The sequence below is a fragment of the Branchiostoma floridae genome, chromosome 4 (assembly GCF_000003815.2).
Source record: "Branchiostoma floridae strain S238N-H82 chromosome 4, Bfl_VNyyK, whole genome shotgun sequence".
Lineage (NCBI taxonomy): Eukaryota > Metazoa > Chordata > Leptocardii > Amphioxiformes > Branchiostomatidae > Branchiostoma > Branchiostoma floridae.
Window position 1 is genome coordinate 21,179,699 of NC_049982.1, and position 18,597 is coordinate 21,198,295.

An 18,597-nucleotide genomic window follows, 5' to 3' on the forward strand; every position below is an offset into this window, starting at 1 on the left:
ATGCCCATCTATCAACATTCGTTACGGCTCCATTCTTTCTTAATTTATTAATAAGAAAACAGTGGAAGGTCAAAATGCCAATTTAGCCAACCGAGATACCTTAAACAGTGGGCAACATCGTTTTGCTGTGGCTATCTTACATTCAAACCTCCATGAAAGTTTCATGACTTTAATCGTACCATTAACCAATAGTGGGCTACATCAATCAACATTGGATGGCATCACTGACATGATCATTCTTTAATGTGCGATCCAGAACTGATCGTGGGTTACATTGTATTAACAAGTTACAAGTGGGTGACGTTCATCCAACAGTGGGTGTGATTTCATACAACAGGGATTTCCAAGAGTGGGTGGCATGTACCTACCTGAGGGTGGCATCATCTTACAGCAGTCACTTGTACTGTAACTCTTTGTTTATTTGCGGGAACTTAATTCTAGCCAAACTATTTCACAGCTAGAATTTCATCATTGCAATTATTTGATCAATGTGAGGCCAGCTAAAATGAAGAATGTTCTTGCCACTGAAATTAAATGCCATGAGCTAGTGTTTAACCCCCATCCGCTAATATTGCCAAATGCAATATGAAATGGACTTATCGTTACTGTAACAGTATCTGTCAGCAGATGACATCATAATCTGGTAACCACTCTGACGGTTGGCCTAGGCATTTTACTAGCCCCAATCCTATCTAATGTATAGACATCTTCTATCCAGCCAGTCTTTCTGATACAGTGCCATAGAGGAGCAAAGTAATTGAAGCCATCACTGTAAAAGATTCTCTGGTTTGCAGTAATAGTCCTGATTATGAGTGGCCGACAATACTCTCAGCATAGCTGGGGCAACGATTGCAAGGAGAAAGTCGTAATTTAGCATTATTTTCGCAGAGAAAATAATGCAAAATTACGATTTTCTCCTTGCGATCGTTGCCCCAGCTACTCTCAGCACTGTTAAGAGATACATTGTGTACAGGAGAGTTCTTGATGGTATGGTTATACTTAATAGTAATGTTTTACATAACGTTTATACAAATCATACAAATATTTATGCAATAGTGGGTAAACAGTCCAGATGATTTGAGGAATATGATTTGTTGATATCCAGATTGCTGTGGCCTCACGAAGCTTTCCAACAAATCATCTTCCGGGAGGGACTAAAACGGGGGTCCCGTGCTCGAGGAGGTGCCTCGACCACGTTAAACAGCCTCATTACCCACACTTTGGGTACCTACTGGCTGCAAAATACACCCGATATTATTATTATCATTATTATTATGACGGTCATGTCTGAGACATCTTGTGTCATGCAGGTCACCATGTCGTCTGCATAAAATTATGTGCAGGCATGCGGGTTGGCGGAAACGGCTGCCCGGTCGGTCGGCGGAAACCCCTGCCCGGTCCGGTTGGCTTTGGGGTTTTGAGTATTGCATACAGCAGAGTAAGGTATCTAATGCAGCTGCGCCTTCTTGCAGCAGAAGGCATTGTAATCTCAATATTAAACATACACTCATCGTAGAATAAACGTATACAAAACCTTGTCGAAATTTTGGACGTGGTTTTGGTTGGAAAACAGCTGGTAGTACTAGTATTCTGTATCTAAATTACGACTAGGGTAATCGTGTACATGCTGTAAATCAGATCGTAATTAAGGCCGTATTTACGGGGCGCTATCACATGGAGAGCGGTCGGTAATATTAAGAAAATGCATCTTTTTAATACAGTGTAGACGGAATATTAATTAGAACATAATTGATTATTAATAAAACAGCCTGAAACTGCAATTCTTTGATTGATCAGTCAATACTATTTTCTCACATGTCGGAAATGAAGAAACCCACAGATAATAAAGATTTAACCAAGGATTTAACAAATGTGTTCGTGGCAGTAAAAGTCAGCATAATCTCATCCAGTCTCAGATCGGCAGAGCGACTAGAGCCCAAATAACATCGCGATAAACAACTTGGCCATGGTCGGCTCGAGAAAATTTTTTAATTAGCAATTAATCTTCAACACTCATACACTCAGACTCATACTCTGATCAATGCCCACATTTTATTTGTCTAATCTATTCCAAAGAGCAAGTAATGATAAAGTTTACTACTGTCCCCTATTAGAAGCGCCTCACACATATCCACGTGTCTACACACGCTGCGTATTTCGGGGTCAACGACCTACTGTGCGCCGCATGGAATGTCGATAACTTCCAATGAATTACACAATCCAATCAATCCAACCTACATTTTTCTTATTTCAGAGTATATGAATATAAAACTAGTGTTGGGGATAACATTTTCGCAAAAAAATCAAGGCGTTAATCAGTTCTTCCGGAGAGGACACGCGGCTCATTATCGACCTCATGATAAGCGTTAATGAGCTGGCATCACCGAAATCTGGTATAAGATCGTAAACGTGTATAAGATCGAAATTACGCTGCTATTTCGGTAAGTACGGTAGTGTTTACGATATTAATGCTACTGTTCAACGTAGGGTCAGACTACACGAGAAATGCACCTAAATTAATGTTGCGACAGCAAGCCATGTTGCTTACATTTGGTACACTCGAAACCCCCAAAACCAGCCTCCGGACCGGACCGGGCAGCGGTTTCCGCCGACCGACCGGGCAGCCGTTTCCGCCAACCCTGCAGCATGCAGCAGTCTGAACATAAACATGTCGAATTTACCCTTGTCTTCTTCGTCTTCTTCATTTCGACAACATCTTATAAGTAAGATTTTTTCGTTAGTCATAACTAACTAACTAGCGTCACAGCTGAAGTGTTTTATCCCCTGATATCAGTTAATTCTACTAATTTTGATACGAGAAAACAGATTTCCCCTCCCCCTCATGCACGTCCCCACACAAGCACCTGTTTTTAAACACATCCCTCACTTCTAATACGTTTAACTGTTTTCAATCCTTATAATATGATCAGTAGCTATGTGCAGTAAACCTACCAAATTCAACGGAGAAGAATCTTCAACGGACATTATTTTTATGTTGACAGAAACATCAGCACCAAGGTCCTTGTGAGGAGGTATTATAGCCTCCGTTTAACGGCGGCGCGCACACAATAAGCGCCACGCTACTATTGGTCAATCCCATCGGTGAGGATAGTTTCGTCGACGGCAGTACAGCAGTTCCGCCATGCTGTTGGCTTACAATATCATAATTCAACATTTGAGCGCATAAAACACGGCCTTTTAGAGCATACTCATGCTATGTAAGCCCTTAAACAGGTAGGTCCTTTTCTATATGATTCTAAGAAACATAAGTAATCGGAATTGACCCGAGTTTATGGTTCAAAACAGTAACTTTGTTACGCATATTTATACCGGAAGCAAGTCGCTTCCTTGCCCCTAGTTAGTCCCTCATTCATCGGTTAAATTTTAGCTCTCTAGAGACCAGGTAACACACCTTACAGGTAATATTTGCGTGGCTCTTAGCTCTGAGGACCAGGTAACATACCTTACAGGTAATATTTGCGTGGCTCTTAGCTCTGGGGACCAGGTGACACACCCTACAGGTAATATTTGTGTGGCTCTTAGCTCTGGGGACCAGGTAACACACCGTACAGGTAATATTTGTGTGGCTCTTAGCTCTGGGAACCTGGTTACCCACCTTAGGCCACACCAATTTAATTTCTTGGTTCACGGATTCGCTCGCTCCTATGTTTTTGGAAATAAAATAAAAAAATTCCACTCAGCAAATTTTCACCATTAATGAAACCATTCACCAGCTTTCTGGTGTAGCAAATTGGCCTTTATATTATAAGCTCCTTAAAGTGTGGATACAGGTGCTGTTACTGTACAATAAGTGTTTTTGTACTTTTTTGGATTAGCCGTTACCTTTACCCCAACCATTTTACAATTTTTTTTTTAATTTTTATTTCGCCCTCTCGCTCCATATTTTTTATGAAAAACTCCGTGAACCACGAAATTAAATTGGTGTGGCCTTACAGGTAATATTTTTGTGTCTATTAACTCTAGGGACTAGATAAGGCACCTTACAGGTAATATCTTTGTGGCTTCTAGCTCTGGGTACCAGGGAACACAATTCTGCATTCACAGTACATTCAAATAATTGTTTTGTTGCTTGTTTTCACTGTACATGTTTAGCTGGAGGCACGTTCTGTAGCCAGATGCTTCTTATCAAATCTAAGGAGAGTAAGCTATTTTACATTTCTCTAGCAGCACAGACCCACTGGTCAGACCACTGGAACAAGATAGATGGCCAATACATGTTCTATATCTTGTCTTGCCTGTGTGATTAGAATTTTTGTACATTGTTTCAGATGGAGATTGTCACTAAGAAAATGAAGAGTCATCAGGGAAGGCTTGCCACAGACCCATACTGATGTAGACTTGAGTCAACCAGGCGAACTGAGTTGCATTTGCTTATGAGGTAACAAGGACACAGAAAACATATTCTTAACAAAAGATACACGAACTAAGATCTTGGAACAAAGTCAAGGATAGGTTCCACTTCTCGCTTCTTGCAGGTATGAATGTATGGAAAGGATGGAGCTTATATTACATTGTTTGTCTAATTGCGTATTTAAAGTAACATAATTTTTCCTGTGCTATGTTGATATTAGAAGATATGGAACATATATTGTATGCAATTGAGGCTATTTATCTTTGTTGTATAATACCGTCTGCAACAATATGACATCCATCTTCATTCTTATTTAGATCACAATTTTTACAACTTCTTGGCTGCACAGGAGTCTGTAATGTGCACCTTTTAGTTTTTAGACATTGATTTTGTGTGAAGTATCTGGAGATTTGTGATGGATTTTCTATGTCATGTTATATATTTATTATTTTGTGCACAATTCTCCTAGCCTAGGTCGTACTCTGTATGTTTGTAATTTGTTGCACATGACAATGACAATGTGAGACATTTGGCTACTGTTATGTGAAATGATAATATCCAAAGTGTACATGTAAATATGTTCAGATTGACTTCTTTTCTGTTAGCAGTGGAAAAGGAAGGGTCCAACGTATGATGTAATGAGTAGGTTCTTTGATGTTGAGAGGTGTTAATATTTTCCAACAGTGAACATGACAACATTGTTATGGTATTTGGTGACAATATTTAGTTTGAATAGCTCAATTCTTACATGATGTTTTTGTAAAAAAAACACGAAAGTTTTTGCAAAGAACTTAGAAGATGATACGAAATGTCTTTTGTCTCCCAAAGTTTTTTTATATTATATACATGTACTTTTGTGCAAATTGTGTCACAGAGCGAAGGAGATAGTGAATTAAGTATGTTTACATTACCTACTGGTGCACAATGAAGTTCTTATTAAAATGTGAACCTATACCGATTCATTAGACTATTGCTTCAAGTTTCTTTTGTGTTAAGTAATTTTATTTGATGCTTCTCGGATTTTTTCAGAAAAATATTGGGGTGGGCGGTCGAAAAAAAAAGGAAAATAAAACTTTGCAAAAAGTGTTGGGTGAACATATGAGGCTTTAACATAATACACAAAAAAGCAAGGTTAGTAATCAAGATTTCAGCGTTTCGTCTAAAAAATTATTCCGCACCCAATAAAGTTAGTTTGAAGAAAATCAGACATCGTTTCGCGAAAGCATTTTTTTATGCGAAAAAATGCTCTTTTTGCCTCAGAAGGGCAAATTAAGATTTTTTGACCAAATTGTTGCATATTTGATGTAAAAAAATTATTCCGCACCTAATAAAGTTGGTTTGAACAAAATCGGACATTGTTTCGCGATATCAATTTTTTATGCGAAAAAATGCACTTTTTGCCTCAGAAGGGCAAATTGAGATTTTTTGACCAAAAAATTGCATATTTGATGTCAAAAAATTATTCCGTGCCCAATAAAGTTGGTTTGAACAAAATCGGACATTGTTTCGCGATATCATTTTTTTATGCGAAAAAATGCCCTTTTTGCCTCAGAAGAGCAAATTGAGATTTTTTGACCAAAAAGTTGCATATTTGATGTGAAAAAATTATTCCGCACCCAATAAAGTTGGTTTGAACAAAATCGGACATTGTTTCGCGATATCATTTTTTTATGCGAAAAAATGCCCTTTTTGCCTCAGAAGAGCAAATTGAGATTTTTTGACCAAAAAGTTGCATATTTGATGTGAAAAAATTATTCCGCACCCAATAAAGTTGGTTTGAACAAAATCGGACATTGTTTCGCGATATCATTTTTTTATGCGAAAAAATGCCCTTTTTGCCTCAGAAGAGCAAATTGAGATTTTTTGACCAAAAAGTTGCATATTTGATGTGAAAAAATTATTCCGCACCCAATAAAGTTGGTTTGAACAAAATCGGACATTGTTTCGCGATATCATTTTTTTATGCGAAAAAATGCCCTTTTTGCCTCAGAAGAGCAAATTGAGATTTTTTGACTAAAAAGTTGCATATTTGATGTCAAAAAATTATTCCGCACGCAATAAAGTTGGTTTGAACAAAATCGGACATTGTTTCGCGATATCATTTTTTTATGCGAAAAAATGCTCTTTTTGCCAAAGACGAGCAAATTGAGATTTTTTTACCAAAAAATTGCATATTTGATGTCAAAAAATCATTCCACACCCAATAAAGTTGGTTGAACAAAATTGGATATCGTTTCGCGATATCTTTTTTTCTGCAAAAAAATGCTCTTTTTGCATCAGAAGAGCAAATCTGAGCGATCACTCAAGACCAGGGTCCTTGAGCACAGACCCCCGAGTTCAACAACCTCAGAAGTTTCCCAACATATTCATATAGAATCGCCTGGTCATTCGGTCTCAAAGGACAAAGTTAAAATCTTGGACATAGAGCCTGACTATTTTGCTAGAGGGATCAAAAAAGCCATCTACATCAGAGCTTTACAACCATCCCTATTTAAAACAGAGACATAGCCTTCCTGCAACCTATGATCTGAGCTTGCTGAGTCACGCGTTCTATTCAGTATTTACAGCAGTGGATTGTTCATCTCTTGACAAAGACTGGTGCTGTTCAGTCGAAAATTTGGATGAGGTCAATTTTTGTGTTGGATATTACAGTTAGAATAGTTCAATAATGACTGAACTACCAACGCAGATGAACTTTCAAATTAAAAGAAAAATGCAATTGTGCGTGATGCGCTTCAAATTGACCTTGATTTACCCATGCGAAACATGGATGTCACGATGCGGCCACGCGGCGAGCGCGCAACTTTAACATGTTTGTTTTTCACCTTGTTTTTTTTCTTCATATTTATCACACATATTCATGTGGACTTATGTAGCCTCTCTTTGAAATCCCAATTCGACATGAAACATTCGTTTCCAAGTAACTCTCAGTTAAGTTTTGGAGACTTGGCATCTATGATCACCTATTTCTCGCAACTTTACAGTAAATGTTGAAATTTCTACAAATATGAGAGGTACCACATAAAAAGGAACCAGTGATATCACTGAAAGGCCAGTGATGTCACTAAAAGGGTATGTTGTGTGTGGCTCTTATTGCATCTCTTGTAAAGCTTTATTTCGCTGCAGTGAAGCCACCATGAATAAATAGTGGTCTTTCGAAAAATACTTGTGCGGAACACTGAATCTTTTGAAGGAAAATTAATATCAAGTGTCGTTTATGTCTCTTCTACAAAACAAAAACGGTTTCTCTCAAGTTTGGCTGGCATATCGATGTATATTATCATTATTGTTACATAGATGAATTAATTGGGGGTAATATTTACTTATTGATATAAAGTATCTCCAAGCACATCGACAGCAAGCGCCCAGGAAGGAAGTGGAAACGAAAGACTTGACCAAATGGAACATCACGATTAAATTTGGCACTCGTTCTGCTGATCACGATCATCATCATTGAACAGGCGGTTTTAGAACTCGTCAAAATACAATGACACACCGCGGCAGGGCAAATCCTGTAGTTCCGCCAGGATATAGAATGTCGCCATTATATATAACTTGTATGTGTATTCATCAATGCGCACTATGAAGGCTATCTGACAAATGGAATATCAAGATACGTATTTTTGCCAATTGTGCAGATAACAATTCATGAATAGTGGGTTTTTAAACGTCGACAAATGACACCGATAAGCGCCACCTGCTGTACAGATATCGCATGAGCTGAATAATGAAGAAAGATGAATCGCCTATATCTGCAATTAGATAGACGACAGAGCAAAACCGCTTAAAGTACATATAGATCAGTATATTAGCCTACCGTGGTGAAAATTTCATTGACAGACACCGATTTTTCCTCGTTTCATGAAGTAAATCGCACTCCCGTCATGCGGGGTTCAAATCGGACTAAAATTGCCTAAGTGGAACATAGCGGTCGGAGTGCGCTCTCACGTTTTTGCCGACTCGTCAGTGGTTTTCATACCTCTCTTAGGGAACGACAGATTTCTACCAAATTTGGTCGGCATATACATGAAAACCTACTTAGTCGCTGTATGAATTCTCATTTAATCATTTTGATTGGTTATTGAGTTTTGAGCTGTTGACGTTTGGAAAATAAAAGTCCAAAGTGGACTTTTTAGCACAACTCACGGGTATACCGAGTGTAACCACTCACAAAGGAAAGTGCTGATATCGCCGAAATACCCTTAGCAGAGTTATATAAAAATTTGTGCCTATTTCAGGTTGGAAATCCCTAACCCGACATCATTTTGTAATGTCGGACTTTCCGGACTTTGGACTTTTGTGAGATCACAAAAACTGACGACTTCGACAGATAAATGGACTCGGTATCTTTAAACAATTGCAAAATAACGAAAGAGTAACATTTCTAGCAACACAGATAGCTCAGTATATTAGCCAACCGTTGCCAAAGTATTAAGTGAAAAATACCACTCGCACTCGTTTGATAGGAAAACCTCGTTTGATAGGACTATTCGGCAAATGGGGGTTGGAACGCGAGTTCCGTGATCCGGACGTGAACGTTTAGAACTTCATCTCCCTCATTAATGTTATGAGAATCGGATTTCTTTCAAATTTGGCTGAAATATTTATAAATGCTTGCAAAGTCGCTGTGCCAATTGCTATGCTGAAATCATGGATCATTATCGTGTTACTTGTTACTGGGTAACTTTGTGATCAGTGGTCTCAAACACAAACCCACCTCCGCTGGTTTCCAAAACAGAGTGCCTACTAAGCCCTATTATTTTGGGTACATAATCCACACACATAAACGCGTACACTTTATTCATACACCTCCACATTATGCTGGATACTACTACTACACTTGGGGTGGATATCGCTTCGTCGTACGTGCAACTGCGTGCTGTCTACGTACAAAACGTGGGCGATCCTTTGGGATCTGTACGAGGAGTGATCAATATAAGTCCTTGGCCTCACCCAGAAATAATGATGAAAGTTATTTGCAAGTTCTTGCCCGAGGGCTAATTGAAACATGAAACATACAGAAAATATAGTAAACATGCATAAAATAACATAAAAACACTTTGGTATAGATAACAATGGTGACAAGTCTAGAAAAGTGACTATTCTATCAATGATATGGACTGCTGAGAGCTACAATCTACGCATTTGGGGTTTGATTTCTTTTCAGTGGAAGACGAAGTACCCCACCCTTTTCTATAATGAGTGGGTTATGTGACGTTAACAGCGTTATAGTTTTGTTTTCGTCAGTAAGCGTTTGGAAATTTTTGTGTTCTGCATGCCTCTTCAAATAACTCCTTTCTTTCCTGGTCATTAGAGAGGCAGTTAGAAATAAAATGTATTTCGTCTTCCACCGGTTTTGCAATACAATGGTTACATGCTCTTTCGTCCACAGGTAGCTTTTTGTACCGCCCTTTCTCAATTTCAAGGGGGTGGGCGCTAATTCTAAGTTTCCCCCTTGTCGATCTGACCACGAATTTATCTAGTAACGTTAAATAAGTTATCATTGAGTATCCCTTCTTTTATAGTTTCTTAAAAATCTTAACTTACCATTACCTGTAGACAGTCTATGAGAAAATGTCTGGATATATATATCTTTCAACCCTTTTCTTAGCGATGTACATATATGCTTGTTGTCTAACCATGAATCCATAGAGTTCCATAAAAAAAAGCAACCAGTATTGTCTAGAATTTCCTTTACGTGTAATAAGCACAACTCATATTTCGAAGCATAGATGTTAAGTATTAAGTCTTCATGAATGTGCACCGAAATTCAAATTATTGTGATCATTACTTTTTGTAACGTTAGGTAAGGTAGATGGGGAAAACGTGGACAATTATGCTGCGACCTGAGGTGTGCGGGTCAACTTGCGCTGCTGGAAGTTTGACACCCACTTCTTTCATCATGATCAAACATTTTGACAATGTCTTTTGTTAATGACAAAGACTTATGGCATAGGGAACTCGACCCACGCGTCTGATCACAATTCATCCTTGTTTTTCTCGCCACTTACCTTCTGATTTGCAAAAAAAAACGAATGCCTGGAAAGTAATGACTGCAATGGTTTGAAATTTGGAGGATATTGATAGAAGACTTGATACTACGAAGCTGTGACTCAAAATTTGAGTTGTGCTTATTATTTCTGGATGAGGCCAAGGACAGAGATCGTACGTACAACGCACTTACCACTTGAGCCACCAACGATGCACCCAACCGCTCACGGCCAGGCGTGGCATGGCCTCTCTGCTCTCAGAGCTAAGCGCCACGCAAATATTACCTGTATGGTGTGTTACCTGGTCCCCAGAGCTAAGCGCCACACAAATTTTACCTGTACGGTGTGTTACCGGGTCCCAGAGCTAAGCGCCACGCAAATATTCCCTGTATGGTGTGTTACCTGGTCCCCAGAGCTAAGAGCCACGCAAATATTACCTGTAGGGTGTGTTACCTGGTCCCCAGAGCTAAGCGCCACGCAAATATTCCCTGTATGGTGTGTTACCTGGTCCCCAGAGCTAAGAGCCACGCAAATATTACCTGTACGGTGTGTTACCTGGTCCCCAGAGCTAAGCGCCACGCAAATATTACCTGTAGGGTGTGTCACCTGGTCCCCAGAGCTAAGCGCCACGCAAATATTACCTGTAGGGTGTGTTACCTGGTCCCCAGAGCTAAGCGCCACGCAAATATTACCTGTACGGTGTGTTACCTGGTCCCCAGAGCTAAGCGCCACGCAAATATTACCTGTAGGGTGTGTCACCTGGTCCCCAGAGCTAAGCGCCACGCAAATATTACCTGTACGGCGTGTTACCTGGTCCCGAGAGCTAAGAGCCACGCAAATATTACCTGTATGGTGTGTTACCTGGTCCCCAGAGCTAAGAGCCACGCAAATATTACCTGTATGGTGTGTTATACGTAAAATTTAACCGATGAATGAGGGACTAACTAGGGGCAAGGAAGCGACAGTCGCTTCCGGGATAAATATGCGTAACAAAGTTACTGTTTTGAACCATAAACTCGGGTCAATTCCGATTACGTATGTTTCTTAGTATCATATAGAAAAGGACCTATCTGTTTAAGGGCTTACATAGCATGAATATGCTCTAAAAGGCCGTGTTTTATGCGCTCAAATGTTGAATTATGATATTGTAAGCCAACAGCATGGCGGAACTGCTGTACTGCCGTCGACGAAACTATCCTCACCGATGGGATTGACCAATAGTAGCGTGGCGCTTATTGTGTGCGCGCCGCCGTTAAACGGAGGCACCTATAGCTCTTGTGAGAACATAACATAACATCTTGGTTCGACCATTGCTCTTTGGAGTAGTGCCTTTGATTTTGTTTTGCACACTTTATACGGTATTCGAAGTAGACAAAAATAAAGCCCAATTTTTTTAATGGGATTTCAATCTCGTATCATTTGGATATGATAGTTGTCATATAATTCGTTAAGCATTGAATGCTTGTGGTAAAGAAAACAGGCACTTATGTAGAAAGCATCGAACGTTTCATTGGTCAGTACAGTTCACTTGCCTATGGGGGTGAATATTGTATTCACCATATAAGCACATTCTATACTGTCGACGTCTTTGATCGTATTGTATACATATGTTAGAAATTAGTAGTATTAATGTGCCTTGAAATATTGTAAACTTACTCTTTCGTGATTTGTCTACTCTTTAAAAGTGAAATCATCTTGCAATCTATCCCTACATCATTATGGACCGTTCCTACTCAACAAGAATAACAAGTCGAAGAACCAAAAATGGAGTCGAAGTTGACGGTTTGTGTGTGTCTGGTCACTTTGGCGCTGTTTTACCTCATAGCTCCTGGAGAAAGTCAAGCAGGAAAAGAAGTATTGAGGGATCAGCAAGGGATAGACCAGTTTGTATGCACACGAGACCTCAAAATCGAGTATGACTTTATGAACGGCCCAATTCAATGCGGTCAGGATCAGGAACCCATCCCACTGGGGTGGTTCCACGAGAGGCCGCCGCGTGTCAAGTACGAAAAGGCCGAAAAGGTAATGTTATTGATCTTGTGAAAGACAAACAGTCAATGTTTGCTTCAGAAAATTGCGTTATCCCGGTCCCTCGTTCACCAAATCGTACTGTTATTGTTTAAAAGGGAAAGTAAAATGAAATTGTGACGTGGCGTTGTTGCTTATATAATGCAGCAGTGAAAGTTGCGCGACGTCACGTCAGGTGTTTGATAGGTACACAGGTGCATCCGGGTTGCACTACACTTATGTTTAAGTAGTTGAAAATTTGATGATCTAAATTCTAATGGGCCAATATGTTCGTGTCTGCACATTTCTTTTTTTTTTTTATATTATATAATAAAGATGTGCAAATTGCAAATGAAGTCCTTTCGTTTGCACTTAATTGGTAAAATATGAAATACACGTAGAAAATAATATCAAGTGATAGAGGCTGATTTGAAAAAAGTATTTATCAAAGAATTTTATATATTGATGCCATTGTTTGCTTATTTTTAAGTTATGCACAAATCATTTACAAAATGGATCAAATGGATTACATTGTACTCTATTAGGCCACAGCAAGTAAATCTTATGGATGGCATCCTCTGCAGACAGCAAAAATAATGAGATAGGGCAAAAAAAAACAAGATGGGTAAAAAAAACAAGATGGCATATTTTCAAAATAGACGTTGTAACAAGACTTGAAGTGACAAAATATGGCATCACAGCCAACAAGGCATTCATTCCTGTATTAAGAAGTGCACCAGTGTAGTTAAAGTGACACTAGTGTGGTAGACTGGTATCATTAACCATGTTGGCAACTACACTCATAGCTTCCATAGTTGTGCCACTCTTACAACTATCTATCAAGTTTCACTTCTGCAACTACAGTCAATGCTACAGTGTCTCTAGTGTCAATTCTACATTTAATGATTAGGTTACAACACAACCTTTACCCATTTTCGTCTATCCGGCCTTCCCTGAAGAAGAAAAAAATTCTTGTTTTTTTTCTGAAATCAGGCGAAAATTAATGAGCGCGCAGATGTCATCGATAAAATTTACTTGCTGTGGCCTAAGTTACCCATTGATCCAATTTTCCCAAATTATTGATCAATTTGAAAAAAGTTTGTTGTGTCCTTATTTGTTTATGTGCCTCTGCAGGATGCCCGCTACCTGCTAGTGATGGTTGACCCTGACGCCCCCTCTGCTAAAAACCCAGAAATGGCGTACTGGCGACACTGGCTGGTCACTTACATCTCGGTAAAACTACTGTTTTTCTGGAGTCTGTTTTGTGCCGTTAAAAGGATAAGGATAAAGATATCTTGGTACTGGCTTGCTCATAATGAGCTCAGCTGATCATGAGTAAGTAGGACCAGAATGACTGTAATATTAATGGATTAGAACCCAGAATCGTTAGCTTCTACGTACTAGAACACTAAGCACAAGATCACCTTCCCCTAATTTGCCACCAGCATCACCAGATTACCACTGTGGTCTGTGCATGGTGTACAAATAATGTACATGCTTTTTTTACTTGACAAAAGCAAGGAACAGTCATGGCTGCAGAGTCCAGGACCTGGTGTTATTTTGAATGAAGTTTCATCCTAATTTGGATCTCATTCTCAACATACTACACCTGTTGTTGCAACTGTCAAAAGCCCAATACCAGGAAAGACTTAAAAGGTCTCGGCTCATTCTCAGCGATGTTTTTTGTGTACTCTTAAGTTAAAGAGTACACAAAAACATCCCTGAGAATGAGCCGAGACCTTACTCTTAGGCCCTGCTTGTAGATCTGTTATGGTTCCATCTGTTGTCTTTCCACAGGGTGAAGATTTGCAGAAAGGTATACCGAGTCAAGACTGGAGTTCTGTTGGAAGGACCTTGACAAGTATGTTTATTTGTGTTATTTTATGATAAGGTCATTCAAACTTGATTTTAAGGGGGACATTGTCCAGAAACCCAAATTTGATGCTAGAATTGAGAGGGATAAATCTTGAAAATGAGATAAAATAAAATCTTCTATTCTTTTGACAAGTATAAGAATAAATAGGTGCATTCTAGGCAATATGTTACTGGTCATAATCACAATAACCTGTTGATTTTGACAACTAACTTTTTGTTAGAGAGGAAGTTAAAATTGATGCACATGCAGATGTCTTCCATTGTGTGAAGCTTTTATATAGTCAAGTGGAAAAACAAGTACAAAACATAGGGCAGGGTTACCATTTTCAGGTCCATTGACAGCCTTTGAAACTCTATGGTCTTTGCTTGAAAGTTGGACTAAATCTGTTTTTAAACCAAAATCCATGTTTATTAGGCCCTTTATTCAAATTATTGTGGTCTCTTCCTTCTTCAGATAGCTCACCTGACATATTATTTAAACTTGAATGGATACAATGTGAAGGTGTTAAGAATATGGGGTCAAGGTTGGAAGCTTAACACATTTACAGTGTGCCACTTTTGTGTGTGGGTGGTGATGACCTTATACCCTCTCAGTGCCACGAATGTTCTTTTTATCCATTGTAAAGTGCTTAACACTATCAGGACTCACCAAACATGTTTTTCACCTTCTATTTCATGAAATTGGGACTGAGATAGTACATGTGACTGATTTCCGTCAGAATGTTTGTGATTTCTGACTTTTTCCCCCACCTGGCTGGACACTGCAGCCTACGCACCCCCCACCCCACCCCCAGGCTCGGGCCGTCATCGCTACCAGTTCCTCCTCTTTCTGGAGCCACCCACACATCCCATAATACTCACTCAGGAACAGCAGAAACACCGCGGCAAGTTTGACCTAAAGGCTTTTCTGCAGGAGATGAAATTTGAGGACCCGGTGGCTGCTACTGAGTTTGTGACAGAGAATGCTGGAGATCGAGATGAACTGTAGAATTAGTTTGCTGATAATAGAAGTATCTAGGGATACGATCAATTCCTGACTGTTTCACAATGGTGTGCTAAACCAAATAGGTAAAAGCATGGCCTAGTAACCATACCATCAAGAATTACTTGGTACATTTTGTACCTCTATGTGGTGCTTTCTTTCTTGTTAAATATATTCTTTCTTCTTATTCTTAACATGGTCTTTTCCATCCTTAGCTAAAGGGAATACTGCTGCATATTGACTTGTATGACATGTCAGCCTGCATTACTACATCAGCCATTCAACATTGTGCTGTGTTCTGTATGCATTTACACCTGCCACAGGGTCTGTCTGGCCACCTTCACTGAGCAACGGTGGTGGGCGACATGAATGTGTTCCTTCTGATCGCAACCCTTTTCCCTCCATCAATGTCTCTGCAGGTGTCTACTGAAGACAAACAAAACCAATTCATCATGTCTTTCCCCTATAAATGCAGTTAGCTGGCTCAGGGGCAAGGTCATGGTGTTTTCAAGGTCAACTTGTAATGGTGTATTTTTTAAAGCAGGCCACTTCAGCCAGAACCAGATGATATGGAAGGTCAGAGAATGAAGACAATATGGCATAAGTCACTGTATTCAAAAGACATACATATTGGCAGTCCCATTATCTTTTGAAGCTCCACAGATTTGTTATGAGCTGGCTCGAGAGATAAACTTGCTGCAACTTGGAGCTCTTGCACTGTGTGTGTTCTTTATCATGCTCTGACAAAATTGAATAAAGAAATGCCTTTTTCCTCACCTGAACCACTTCCTTCGTATGCATATCCTTTGATTACTTTTCTCCTTTTTTGAAGATTGAGCAAATAATAGTAACCTACATATACATATGTACATGTACCAGTTAGTAATTATTACTTAAGATCATTAGAGTAAATCACTACCAAAACCAGGAACAAAGAGACAATGGGACTTAAGCACAAACACCACACATCTTAACATCCCCATTCAACAAACAGAATGATGAAAAGGGTAATGTAACAGAATTTCTTGGATGATGAAGGTACATTTCTCAGATTTGTAGTGGGAAGGCGTCAGACGTCAAAGACAACAACATACATCTGCAGCATCAAAAAGATATCCAAAGTATCCTTATAGGTCCAGCCATGCTGATGGTCTCTCCCCCTCTTCATTGCTAGGTTACAAACCTCCGACGCCACCCAAAGGATCTGGTCTGCATCACTACCAGTTCTTTCTCTACCGCCTGCAACCAGGCCAGGACAAGACCTTGAACAGCGATAGTCGGGGGAAGTTTGATCTTCCAGCATTTGCAGCTGATCTTGGACCCCTTGTGGCTGCTACAGAATTCAAAACAGAAAACCCAGAAAAGGAAACAGAAAATTGAATTGTGTTCAGGTGATATGGAACAGGCAGATTAAAAGGACCAAAGAAAGCCCTGGAAATATGTTAAAACAAACAGTTTTGAAAAGTCCAAAAGTTATTGTTGACAGTATAACATGTTAACTGACAGTAAGCATTAGAGCTATGAAAAGTAGTTATTTTATTCCAACATAAACTGTCTAACTCTAAGCTGTCTTAAAAAGCTGGTGATATATTGATATATTGAGAAATTTTCAGGTGAAATGTGGTTGTTTTTTCTGAATTCCAGACAGGTTAGATATGGATACAAAACAAAATGGTTTCTCGTATTGGTTTCTCTCAGTCCCAAAGGACAACTCCAAAAGGCAGGCCAATCTAATTACCACTTTGATGTGCAGCAAATATGGCTGGAAAATCATTAGGCAGTCTGTGTTGTTTTCTGCGTCATTAGATTTGTGCCCAGCGGACATTATTAGACAGTGAACCTGGCCCAGATGACGTCAGTTGTGCCGGTAATTTGATTAGCATGTCTCTAATGTATGTTGCTGGACCCGCTTGTGCCTAAAATAGTATCATTAATGCTGGTACTGATCAGGACTTTTGCCAACTTCCTTGTTTTTTTGACATCACAAAATTTGGAAAAAGTCTACTGGGAACACCTTTCTTGTATAGATTTTTATTTCTGTCAAAGACATAGAATTTTGGTCCCACATCTTTTGAATCTTAGTATTGATCAGTATGTCCTTTGCACTTATTTGGGCAGGGCTCTTGCCTCCTACAACTTTCACAAATGGAAACTCACATTTCAAACGCAGAAATAGTACATGGCAATGTTGCTTTTTGAAAAATTAATATATTCTTGCTCTATTTAAAGAAGCTCTGCGTATTCATATTTTTCAAAAATTGAGAAATTGTTCTATTCATAGTCTTGTGTTCTACACATATCTATACCCCATCTATACAATAGCCTTAGTGCAATGAACTACATATTGTATGTTCTACTAAGTTGAAATAATTAATATATATACATACACCAATGAAGGAGCTAAGCTAGACACCCACCTGTTTAAATGAGGTAACTTTCCTCTTGGGTAGTTTGCTCGCCCACCAACTCTGATGTATTCCTTCTTTGATGCTCAATAATTGCTATGGGATTATTCAGTAAGACTGGTGATTAGCTATGTGCAATAAATAGAAGATGTTAACTCAGACATGTCCCATTGTATTTCTGTGAGCATCTATTTACAGTTACAGTGCAGGCCTAAATATTTTAATTCCCTTACTGTCAAAATGTTGTACAGGCAATACAAAATACTAGTATACAGTTGAGGTACGTGTATACAGGTGTTGGCAGTGTATGTATGTTTTATCATTCATTACATTTTTATCAACATTTCTGCTCTACATGTCTCATGATGGCAAAGGCTTGTTTGTTTGAGCTTTTATTTATACAGGAAAAACTCAAATTGGTCTTCTAGTAGCTGTTCATTGAGATCATTAGAGAAGAGGTAAGGGTCAGACAAAATTGAACAAACATGCAGATTACATGATTGAAGTCCTAATAAATCCAAAAACATGTACATGTACAGTCAAAGTAAATCAATAAACATATATCCCTACACATACACGACATTGAAAAAACACATGCATGTACCAGTAACCACAGGAAAGTTGGCATGTATTCTGTATCCATTCATTTGGTCTGTATCAGTTCCAGTAAAAGTACCTGAAAGTTTGTAAGAGAACAGTGGGGGCCGTAGCTGTCACCGATGGTTAACATGAGAAATGTTCACTACTGTTAGATAAGTGAAGGTTACTGTACAGCTAGTAAACCCGAAGTCATCTTGAGGTGGGCGCAGTAAGTCTTCCTCCGTGCAGCCATGACTTAAGACTTAACCACAGATCTCAAGATGACTCATAATTGGCACATCTGTTGACTCTGAGTGACAAAACACAGTAACGTTACACTTGACCTACAGCAGCCGCACACTGACTCATTACAACACAGACAGGCAG

At 39.2% G+C, this 18,597-nt stretch overlaps 1 protein-coding gene across 3 annotated transcripts; it reads left to right on the forward strand.

Moving 5' to 3' along the window:
* The first annotated feature begins 11,943 nt into the window (after nt 1–11,943).
* Nucleotides 11,944–16,816, forward strand: LOC118413817 (phosphatidylethanolamine-binding protein 4-like). Of its 3 annotated transcripts, none has more exons than XM_035817367.1 (4): nt 11,944–12,384; nt 13,504–13,602; nt 14,167–14,230; nt 15,012–15,695. In XM_035817367.1, exons 1-4 carry the CDS (start codon nt 12,127–12,129, stop codon nt 15,230–15,232), a joined length of 642 nt encoding a protein of 213 aa, XP_035673260.1. In that variant the 5' UTR covers nt 11,944–12,126; the 3' UTR covers nt 15,233–15,695. The 3 variants fall into 3 exon arrangements, with proteins under 3 accessions (XP_035673260.1, XP_035673262.1, XP_035673261.1); XM_035817369.1 differs by lacking the exon at nt 15,012–15,695 and adding an exon at nt 15,702–16,008 and having other exon boundaries at nt 11,955–12,384; XM_035817368.1 differs by lacking the exon at nt 15,012–15,695 and adding an exon at nt 16,401–16,816 and having other exon boundaries at nt 12,023–12,384.
* The last annotated feature ends 1,781 nt before the right edge of the window (nt 16,817–18,597 follow it).